Raw genomic sequence first — 11934 nt, forward strand, 5'->3', positions numbered from 1 at the left:
TATGAAGAACCAATGAAGATGCACATGTGGTGATTCTCGTCGTCCTAAGACGTATAAATCTCTAAGAAATCGAGGTAAAGGTTTGTAGATAAAGACTTTAAGAAGAGAGCTTTGGTTGTTGAAGACATTGATGGATCGTGGTGGTTGGGTGTAGTTGTAGGTTTATGAAGAGGAAGAAGAGAGATTTAAGAGGGATGTGTGTCCCAACCATGAGAGAGAAAAATAAAAATGGGTGAAATCGTGTGGCCAAGATTAAAACGTAGATGAGATGATTCGACGGCTCGGTTGAAGTTTCATTAATGGCATTTCTATAAATATCACACCCTTTTCTTTTTATCATCCGACGAAACATATTTAAACAAAAAAGATTAGATCAAATGGTTCATATTGTCTCGTCATTTAGGGTATTATCATCATTTTGCACTCCTTAATCCATGTATATTAACTTAGGTTTTATGAGATGATTTCTTGCCCATTTGGGTCAAACAAGATTAAGGTCCATTTAAGTCTATTTTTCAGTCAAATAATGAGAATGTGTCGTCCTTATGTTAAGGAACCAACCTTCTCCATTTCCCCCACTTTCCTGTGCTTGTAGGAGATGATGTCTCCACCTTTCTTCTAGCATTTTTTTTTCTATATAAATCAATGAAAAGCCAAAAAGAGGCAAGCAGGAATTGCCCACAAGTATTGTGTTTTGTGTTTCTCTACAACTTGTTCTAAAGCTGTGATTCAACGAGGTCACATCTATCACTAACGTTTGATTCGAGTTATTTTAAGTGTTCTCCTCTTGTCCAGCTTATACAAACCGATTTTTTCTTTGTTGTTCTTTTGATGGCTAGAGCCTAGGTGTGTTCAGCCAATGTTTGTTTTTTATTTATTCCTTGTTCCGTTCTTATTGAATATAGATCTACTCTTATTTGTATCACTTAAGGTGGATTAATGTATTAAGCTCTAACCATTGTATCTGATTGAGTTATGGATTGGCTTCCCTTCAGGCCATGTGTTTGAAGATTTGTTTGCTTTGGTAACCTCACAGTTAGCAATATCTTGATGATTTTGAACGGAAAGAATTTAATATAGTTGAAGTTTCTATCTTCTTCTGTTTGTTAGAATTTGTTTTTGATGTTTACTTGGATAGCTATTTTTAGAGAAATTTTTTAGGGTTGGGTTAATGTTATTTAAAAATTGAGGTAGTCGGTCCTTTTAAGTTTTCAGATAGTTAAGTTTGTAATAATTTATTGGTTGTTAGCTCTGGATGTATGTAACAGGTCGGTTTTGTCTCCGTGCTGTGGCTCTGTGGATTATATTTGTGCCGGCTTTTTGTTGAGATACATGTGTGATTTTCTTTCTTTTTTTTTTTTAATTCCGAATGGTGACATGTACTATTAAAATTTAGCTGCAGTATGTATGTAATTCAATATAACTTGTAGTAAAATTTAGGTGGTAGAAGCTTTGTATTTATGTAGTAAGTTTGCATTAAAAATAAGAGTAAAAATTAACATTTCTTAAAATCGATGACTGATAACTTATTTGATGTATAAGTTGTAGTAATGATGAAATAATTAAAATTATAATATATAAATAATGAAATATTTGTAAGAAAAAAATAATATATTAAACTATATTAGAAGAAATTTGTAATATGTATAAAATATAATCTTGTAAAAAGTTGCAATATCTATTTTTTACAGAAATATAATTACTAGTACTATAATTGATTGGTAACCTTTTTACTTTATAAACTGTAGTAAGTATTATTTAAAATAACGAAAAACTTAAATAAATTAATAACAGGTGTTAATGATTTAATAAGAAAAATATATAGAGAAAATTTGAACATATTAGTTAAAATTATTGCAATATACATATATATATATAATAACAAAAAACACATATAAACATATAATTTTACGCATGTAAATTTTAATGACCAAAATAATTAGACAATTTAAATTATAAAACAATTTTGTTTAAATAATTTAAATTATAAAACAATTTTGTTTAAATAATTTAAATGGAAATAATAAAGTTTGTAGAAAGTTTGACTAACAAATAAATAGGTGTATACAATTGTTGAGAATATTTATTAATTAATCAAAAGTAAATGTTGGACAATTGCTATGTTTCATAAGCTGATAAGTTTCTTTACAAAACTTAAGAAAAAACAAACGTAGATAACTAAACAATAAAATACTAACCCAATTTAGTTCAAACTCTAATAGATGCAATTTTCTTTGATGTTGATTTAACATTTGATTTGTTTATTTTGTAAAGGAGACAACTCAAAATTATAACTCAACTTTACCACATTATAATTCAAACAAAAACTAAAAAATTTATAACTATACGATGGTTGGTAACATTTTTAATAAATCCCTAACTCAAACTAAATCAAGTGTAAAACATGTTAACAATCAAATATTTATGTCGTTATATCGTTTTTGGCTATTCATATAATGAGATGAATAAAATAATAGATAAGAAAATAAAAAAAGTTGATGATTATTGATTTTCTTGTTGTTAGTATAAGCTTTTTATAATATGGTATTTGTCACATATTTGAATTTTTGTTTAAAGTGGATTACTTAGGATTACAAAATATAATATGAAAAAAGAAACCTCACTGAATGAATTGACAGAGTCAACTATACAGAAGACTTAGCCCATATTCGTCCAAAACAACCAAGAATGAACATTTTTATTTGACAAAATAATAAAGCTTACATAGAAAAAGAAAGCCACTCACACTATCTTGTTCATTTGCAATTTCCAGGAAATTACAAAGGAACTTAGTTGCAACTGGTGACATTAATTCATGTTTGTCTTTTCATGCCCTCAATAAGTAAGAGTATGTAATAGTCATCATTTAATTGATTTCCTCTCGTTAGTCAAACAAGTCATTGATCATGGTGAAGAAACAATCAGTAGCTGATTGTAAAAATTAGCGATGTCTTACGTAAACTTTTTCTTACATTATGTTTATAGAGGTTCTTATCTGGACAATGGAAAGTATGAGGAATTTACGCTAGTTTCAAGTGACGATTGCAACAGATTATTTTCAATTGGTGAATATGATGCCGAATTCAGAAAAATGGCATGTTTTTGCAATTTATTTAAAAGATATCCCGATCCTCAAAAGAAGTTTTAATCACTCAAAAGTTGTAAATGTACCACAAATGCAAAATACAAGGGCGGACAGTCTCGCACGATGTGCTAGAAAATAGTTGTCTTTTGTAATTCACATGAATACGGGGTTACCAGTTTGGTTTGCAGAGTCATAAAGAGTCTGTTATGTTGCTCACAAAAAAAAAGTCTACAACCGTCTCTGCCTTAAGTATATTTTTCAGTAAAAAGGGAAGAGTATATCGCTTTTGAAAGTAATATGTTTGGATGAGTCTTTATAAGAATAAGGTTATGAGAAACTAAGGTAATGATTGTTTGTTTGGTTTTCGAATTTTAGTTTTTGTTTTTAATTTTTAGATTTTGTTTTCTAATGTTAAGATTTTTTTAATTAAAATTTTTGTTTTTGATTGTAGATTTTAGGTTTTTGAAAAACTTGAATGGTGATTTAGATTTTAGTTTTTAGTTTTTCTTTTTTTTTCTGTTTTAAAATTTTAAATTAAATTTTACCTCTTTTGGATGTGGGTTAAATATTACCACATCTCTCTTTCCCCTCTATGTTTCCAAAAAGGTGCATGAAGCAGCGGACCTCTATGGGAGATCAGCTGTCCTGGTGGCTCGTTGGACTCCATGGCGTTCAAACTCTGTTTTAAAGACAATGGAAAAGAGGTCTTAGTTTGCAAGTCAGCCATTGGGGCTTAGAGATTCACGTAGGATGCAGTCAGGGTTCCACTGACGGCATAGACTTTTTGGAGGATGGCAGTTTTTCCGAGTTTTTCCTCCTTCGGATATGGGTCTCTTGATACCAGGGAAAAGACCAAGCGGTGCGCGTTGCTTAGACTTGTGTGATGACGATGAAACAAAGGATTTGAAAGACGTATGAATTTTGGGAATTGGGATCCAATGGATCAGACGCAGGCTCCTCCAGAGGCGATGCAAGCTCTGATGGTGAACAGTTTATCAGCACCCCATCTAACCCTGACATCATTCCGTTACTGAGCATTTATACCAATACATATTATTTTTTTCTGGAGGAAGAACAATATTGAGAAACCATAATTTGATAATGACCTTTATCCCTAGATAATCTGGTATATCTGGAATGCTTGAAATGATAAACTTTTTAGAGGGATATACAGTGATTATTTGGAGCTAGTCCAACATGTCGAAAGCGAATGTCAAGCTTGGTTCAATGCAAATAAGATGGTGTCTTCATCTCCACAAGAACTTCCCATTGAGGAACCACAATTCTTAAGTTTGGGTAATATGTGCATGTTATTGGCTCATGGACCTCTACAGCTCAGTTCATTGGATGCGGACGGTTATGGATGGACAACTTGTGGAAGTTTCAACTTTTGGAAGTTTCAACTTTTGGGGACAGGGAACTTAAGACGGCGAGATGCTGTTTTGTATTTAGAAGTGGAAGCACTGCAATGCCCTATGGAGAGTATGCTCGAACATTCGACAAGTCAGAGATTTAGGATGGATTGCAAGGATCTAATTGCATGATTAAATGAGCCTCATGCATGGCCAAGTTTCGCAACAAAATTGGAGGCGATAAAGTCTTGATAAATTAGATAGCCAAGACTAGAAATTTTAACTATGTTTTCCAGATTTCAAGATCTCTCACATCCTAAGAGCACAAAATAGAATAGAAAGCTTTGTGTTATTGGTTATTCTATTCCGATCTAGTTCTATAGACCACCTCAAACATGAATAATAGAATACCCGTTTATTGTAAATAAACAGAAAGAAAGAATTTGTGAAGAAGGGTTTTTTCATCTATGAGAGAATTAAACGATGATTTTGGTTTACAAGAAGGGGCAGATCTACTTGAATCAAGGGTGGGTCGCGTGCCTCATACTAAATTTATATTGTGTTTGTAACATAATTTTGTGCATGTAAATCTAGCTTATTTGGTTAAATTAAGTCAACGGTACCACATACGTTCACGTTTGACCATGCTTTTCTCCAATATTTTATTTAATTTACTAGGGTCGGCCCGCCCTACGAGCGGGATGTGAATTATAAAACAATTTCAAAGCTAAAGTATACATAAAATAAACGTTGTTTGATTTATGAAAATTTTGATTAGCTATCTTGATTCATGTAATTTTTTTTTATGCACAAAGGTTCTAAAAATGCAATACACCAATAATTGACCGATTAAAATTTGATATATATCATTTTAACTAAATATAATTAATTATGATAATTTATTTTCTTACTTTTGATAAGTTTTTTTTTTAACTCACTTTTGATTAGTTATCTTCTTGTTTGTTGACCAAAAGGAAATTAACTACCCTGAAAATAGTGAAACCGCCTTATAAAGTTAGTCTAATGACATAGGTTGAATACATGTGACATAAGGCGATTCAATAGTTTTAACTAAGAAATGTTATTTTATCATCTATGGAACTCAAATATATCCTCTATTACTTAATGGTGGATGAGAAAGATCAACAACACTCATGTACTTCTCTTCTCTAACTCTGTACGATCACACTCTTAAAGATCTCGAGTATAATAAGCTACGGTTTCTGTATTCCTCTGCCTTTCTTTCTCTCTCTGCCGTTGATGGAGACGACTGTTATTTTTTCAGCTACTCTAACTTTTGCAGAAGATGCAAAGTCAGAGTATAACTATCGCAGTGATGATAAGGTCACAGAAGAGTTCAAGTAAAAATGAATGAGAAGACACGAAATAGCGTACGCACGACGTCTCTGGATCTGTAAACACATTCATCAGCTTCCCTAAACATACGCTCATCATCTTCCCTAAACATAGGTTCCAATCAGAGAGTAGTTTAGCTCAATACAGAGTTTATTTTTCAGCTAATAGTCAGCAAATTAACACAATTTTTAGCATCTTCTTGTGCTCTCTCTTGATCCGGATTCTGATGATTGCATGATTCCCCTGCACATCAGGGTGGTTCACAATGAGTCACAAAGTGCAATTTTCTCAATTAAAAAAAAAAAACAGAAGTGGCATACATGAACGCTATTAGAAATTAGAAGTTACAGTGCTATGTTGAACCATCACTCTTGCATTCTTCGCTGCCTGATAGCTTCTAGTTCATGATCAGTACGTACCATCCCAATTCTCGAGTGGGTTTTACAATTCACCATGACGGGAAGCTACCGTTTCCAGAGTGAAAGGTCCGGAAAGAACTGTCAAGTTCTGAATATCTATTGTACCAAAAAGAAAAGTTCTGAATATCTACGCGGTATCAAACAATCTAAAACATGAAAACAAACAGACTGATAAACAAAGAACACAAAACTTTTTTTTTTCAAAAAACACAGATCGAGATACGTAAACAAAGGATACCATCAACAAGTGAGGCAACAAAAAAGTAACCCGTGAGCTGTGTTTCTTATAACGCCCTAATGTCTACAAACGTACATCAAAATTTACAGTAGGTACCTTTCCATCAATTTGCAAGAAGGATCTCTTTTCTTGACATTGTGAGCTTCCCTAAACCGAAGGAGCCTTGTCACAACCCAATTTATACAACGGCCTATCTTAACTCTGAGAATAGGCGCTGTTGATTAGCCATTATCGGATATTGGTGAGAGAGCTTTGGGGTTATGCGATTGAAGGCGAATCAAATCGATGACTGTGAAGACGCTCAAATCCTCTATATATACTCTATGTGCAAACTCGAAGAAGAAGTAACGAAGCATTGAAGATGAAGTAGTGGGTATTGAGGTTTCAATTCCATAAAGACTGGCGTTTCTCAGTTGGATCGTTTGGGAAGAGGATGCGGAACGGCAAAGGTTGGTTAGGTTAAAAGAAAAATCAAAGTGAATAACACGCTCTTTGAAGAGTCCACGTGTCAAGCTGGAGAGACATGAATTAGTGACATTGCAGCTTCTTTGGATAGCCTCAGGAGGGAGTAAAACATTTCTTTATATATAAAGAAAATATTTATTGCTAAATGTCTAAATGACTATTTGTTCTTATATTTTATTTTTTACCATTTCTAACTTATTCTCTTAAAATTTATTAAATTAGTTATATCTATCTATTTTTTATTTCTTATTTTCTACTCCCTTATTTCAAAAATTTAAGTATTTAAATTTTATGTTTATTAAAAATATATTAAAATTTAATAATAAATATATCATTTTGTGATTAACTAATAATAATTTAATAAATACAATTAATTGTTCAAAAAATACAGTTTACCATTATTATCTTATATAAAATATATTGAAAATGTAAGTATATATATTACCTTTTTATTTTTTTATTTCACAAAATACATATTTTAAAAATATTTATCTAACGGAAAGATTATTTAATTAATTAATTATTGATTGTAAACATATGTTATTTTATAATAATATAATTAAATTTGTAAGAAATTTAAATAAACTATATATAAATATATTGTGCCCCATATAAAACATTTTTCCAGGTCCGCCCCTGTTTACAAGGTCGGGATTACTGTTTCTGAAAATTAAAAAAAAATGGATTAGTCTGTTGGGTATTAGTTGGTCTGGCGTTCGCTGGACACCCTTGGTTAATTAAAAAGAAATGGTTGAATGAAGTGGTAAAGGGGGTTGCGGCTGTAACTTCCGCCACCCGGGTTCGATTTGTACTGGGATGAACTATTTACAATGTTTGAGTTTCCGGCAAAGAGGTGAAAACACTTTTTTTTTTACCAAAAGGAAAAAAGAAATGGTTGAATGAAGTTTGTTGCAATTTGAATGTTTGTTGGAAGAATCAAAGAAAACTACACATTGCAAATTGTTTCTTCAATTTTTAACAATCTTGTTTGTCGAATTATACGTATAAGCGGTTAGGAGATAGTTGCGTGATATGAAAACCATACATACGACGTAAAAGAAAAATCAAACATGGAAATTTGTAAATTTCTGAAACTAGCATTAAAAAAAAAAAAACAGAAATGTATCGCACGGTAAGAAGTAGGAACACGATTAAGCGAGACGTGACATATCTATTGACAATCATAACTCTACATGTATAAAATACAGTTTTCCAAAAAGAAATACTAAATATAGTTTAACTTCATAGAAAATTACAAAAATTATTATACTACCATGAATGGTGCACAAGAAACTTCCTCTAAACTTACTTTGTATTCTTCTTTCTTATATTAAGTTTCTATGTAAGTTTCATCTTTCCCTATCCGTCCTAGTCTCTTCTTGCAACTGCAACTTCCTCAGTTTTGCCTCTCCACCTAAAACTCTGTCCACATTGACTATATATATAACCTTATAACACAATTCATATCTCCCACATCTCTTCCAAAACATTTACTTCATTCATTTGCTAAGCTTTTTAGTTTTAGAATCTAACAAAAGTTATGACTGCAAACCACTTGTACTGTCTTATAACCATGGAAAAGAGTTCCTTGTTCCAATGCAAACACTCTTCTTCTTCTTTCCTGGTGGATTTTTTCCTCACCGTTTTTTTCAGATGGGTTTCTTTCGCTCAGAGCTTTTTCTCCAGGTTCTGTCATCTTCCTCAACACCAGCATTTTGTTTCCGAGAAGAAGAGCAAAGATCTTGAAATCCAGAGTTTGATCGAACATGGTAATGGTCTTTGTATAGAAGATGCAGAGATGGTGATGCAAAGCTTAGGACTTTTCACGGACCAAGAAAGCGAGGGACTTCAGAAACGTTACAGTTCAGAGGAACTATCGAATCTGTTTGAAGAGAAAGAGCCGAGTTTGGAGGAAGTGAAGCAAGCTTTTGATGTCTTTGATGAAAACAGAGATGGGTTTCTTGATCCCATAGATCTGCAGAGAGTTTTGTCAATCCTTGGTTTGAAGCAAGGATCTAACCTTGAGAACTGCAGAAGAATGATCAGATCATTCGATGGAAACAAAGATGGAAGAATCGATTTCCATGGATTTGTGAAATTCATGGAGAACAACTTCTGCTGAAATCATAGTTTCTGGAGTAAGAGAATCTATCAACTTTTGCACTTCTGTTTCTTTCTTGCTTTGTCTGTTAATGTTGTTGCCTCGTTACCTTTTTGTAAAATATATTATCAGAACTTTAATATCAAAAGCTCCTATGGAGCAAAAAAAACAAATGAGATGATGAATAATTATCACATACTTAGATACTATTACAACCAAAAGCTTCCTACAGTGTGAACTGTGAGACACTATTTACACCTACAAAATGATAACTAGAGAATATTAAGAAAATGCGGCAAATGATCGGTTTCAAAATCATCACCAGTAATCACAACAAGAACAGTGACCATCTTGGAAATGATGGAACCGGTTGGAATCTCTGACAACTATTAAACGGTCTGAGAGCCTTGAGATAAGCTTGATTGCAGAGTGACAATCATCACATATCCTCACGTTTTTAGTCACGTACAAGGGTGACTTCTCAGGGGTTTTCATCAGACCGTAAGCCACAGCTAGCTTCTCGCTATGATAAGAGAGGTTGTTCTCTCTCTGCTCTTCGTCTACATCATGGTAAGCTCCAGCAACATCAGGCGCATACCCTAACGGCCTGATCTTTGCCAAAACTTCCTTCACCTTTGCGTAAATCAGCACAATCTCGGCGTGTTGATTGTCCTCTGAAAGAAACACATGGGTTTTGTTTCGTATACCTATCCAGCTTACTCCAGGCTCCTTCTTAACACGCCTCTCCTTCATCAAAGAACGCACTCTAGCCACACCGTCCCATTCCTTGGACTTGGCATGGATATTGGACAACAATATATAAATCCCTGAATCGTTCGGATGCATCTCAATGGCGTATTCCGCCACCTTCTTTCCTAAACTGTAGTTCCTGCGAACGTAGCAAGCGTTTAGCAACGCTCTCCATGCAACAACATCCCATCCTATAGGAGCTGTTCTCATGAAATACTCAGCGTCTTCGAACAAGCCAGCCTTGCTCAAGAGTCCCACAACGCATGTATAATGCTGTAGATCAGGCTCAACACCAAACTGCTTCATCAAATGGTTAAAGTAGTAATGACCTTGCTCCACGAAACCCATATGGCTACAAGCTTGCAACACGCCGATGAAAGTTATGCGGTTAGGGAACTCTCCCGCAGACATCATTTCCTCAAAGGCTTCAAGCGCTTCCGTCCCTAGTCCATGATGTGAGAAGCCACATATCATTGTGTTCCAAGTAACTATGTCTCTAAAAGCCATGCCTGAGAACGCTTTCCACGCATCCTCGATGCTACCGCTTTTGGCGTACATGTTAACTAACGCATTGCCAACCATTACATGGTTCCTAAAACCAGATTTCACGACAAGACCGTGTAGAAGATCTCCTTGTCTTAGAAGAGAGAGCTCAGCGGTTGAGTTTAACAAAACAGCAAAGGTGAACTCGTTAGGTGGAACCTCTTTGTTTTCCATCTTTGCAAACAGATTCAGAGCCTCCTCGTAAGACTTGTTCTGGAAGTAAGCATCCATGATCGATGTGTTCAAGACGATGTTTAGAGTTTTCGTACCATTGTAAACTCTCTGAGCATATAAAGGGTTACCACATTTTCCATACATGTTAATGAATGCACCACTAACATCATCATGACAGTCGAAACCAAGCCTTACCATTCGGCTATGAATCTGCCGAGCCAACTCCAAATCTCTGAGACTGGAGCAAAGCTTTAAAGAAGACATGCAGGTGAAGTCGTCCCACACCAAATCTTCCTCAGCCATCCTTCTCAAAACATCAAGCCCTTCGTCTAAAGCACCATGCTCCAAATATCCACTAAGAGCCGAGTTAAAAGCAAGAAGATCACAACACGGAAGATCATCCAAAATCTTGATAGCCTCTCTTGTTCCAGAACATGAAGAGTACATGTAGAGAAGAGTGTTTCGTACATACTCATGTGACATCAAACCATGTTTAAGAAAACATCCATGACACTGCTTACCTTCTTCGATTCTCCCAGAGTTCGAACAAGATTTAAAAACTATGGTGGCTACAAACTCATTAGGTTGCGATTCACCAGAAAAAACCATACTCTTGAAAAGCTTCAAAACTTCGAAATCAAACCCAGAATCTTGATAACCTTTCATCAACGAACACCAAGAAACCACACTTCTCTCAGGCATTGAATCGAACAGCTTGTGTGCACGAACTGTTTTCCCGCATTTCATGTAGAGATTGATCAGAGATGTGATTTGCCATGCGTCCTCAGCTCGCGATGATTGGTTCCTTATGATCAAATGAGCGTGAATCGATTCACCAGTCCTCAGATAACTTGATTTGGCACAGACTTTTAAGTGAGCACAAAGGTGATCAACCCGAGGAAGAGCTTCTACTGGTTTGGGTAATAAAGACGTAAGTTTGTTCAACTTTACCACTCTTCTTTCGAGTATAGGCAAGACGGACATGGCACCAAAGTTGCTCCTTATCCCAAAATCACCAAAACCCTCAAAGGTTTAACGGAGAAGAAGAAACTCAGTCTCTTAAGAGGTGTTCGATAAACTTTCGGGTTTAATTTCGGTTTGAGTTTTTTGGGATTAAATATTCAATTTGGTTAGACCGGAAATCTGAATTCTGGTATGGTTTCGGTTTAACTTTGATGGAATATCATCGCAGCTGCTTCAAAAGGGTGAGTGACCGAGTGTGAATCTATATATATATATATATATATATAAATATATATATATACTCTCTCCGTTACAAAATAGAAAATATTTTGAAAAGTTTTTGATATTTCAAAATATATAATGTTTTGATATTTTCATATTAATTTTAGTGTCATTGGAAACTGTGTAACCAATTATATTTTATAGTTCTTTTGATGATTGGTTGAATTAGTTTTTGTTTATATTTTTAATGATATTTTTTAGATAAA

At 34.2% G+C, this 11934-nt stretch overlaps 2 protein-coding genes and 1 long non-coding RNA gene across 3 annotated transcripts; 1 reads left to right on the plus strand and 2 right to left on the minus strand.

Annotated features, from left to right (window-relative positions):
• Nucleotides 1-1317: 1317 nt before the first annotated feature.
• On the minus strand, nt 1318-7335 carry LOC125588793. The gene is made up of 3 exons (XR_007324940.1): nt 6547-7335; nt 6114-6308; nt 1318-6036 (listed from the first exon to the last, which is right to left on the minus strand). It is a non-coding gene; the product is annotated as an uncharacterized LOC125588793 (long non-coding RNA).
• Nucleotides 7336-8265: 930 nt separating this feature from the next.
• On the plus strand, nt 8266-9189 carry LOC106352674 (probable calcium-binding protein CML46). Its single transcript, XM_013792304.3, has one exon. It carries the CDS (start codon nt 8456-8458, stop codon nt 9035-9037), a length of 582 nt encoding a protein of 193 aa, XP_013647758.2. The 5' UTR covers nt 8266-8455; the 3' UTR covers nt 9038-9189.
• Nucleotides 9190-11712, minus strand: LOC106352673 (pentatricopeptide repeat-containing protein At5g39680). The gene has a single exon (XM_013792303.3). It carries the CDS (start codon nt 11465-11467, stop codon nt 9335-9337), a length of 2133 nt encoding a protein of 710 aa, XP_013647757.2. The 5' UTR covers nt 11468-11712; the 3' UTR covers nt 9190-9334.
• Between the last annotated feature and the right edge of the window lie 222 nt (nt 11713-11934).

Source organism: Brassica napus, chromosome C6 (assembly GCF_020379485.1).
Source record: "Brassica napus cultivar Da-Ae chromosome C6, Da-Ae, whole genome shotgun sequence".
Taxonomy (NCBI): domain Eukaryota; kingdom Viridiplantae; phylum Streptophyta; class Magnoliopsida; order Brassicales; family Brassicaceae; genus Brassica; species Brassica napus.

Coding starts and splice junctions, on each gene's coding strand:
- LOC106352673 (XM_013792303.3), bottom strand. CDS start 11,467: ATGTCCGTCTTGCCTATACTCGAAAGAAGAGTGGTAAAGTTGAACAAA.
- LOC106352674 (XM_013792304.3), top strand. CDS start 8,456: ATGACTGCAAACCACTTGTACTGTCTTATAACCATGGAAAAGAGTTCC.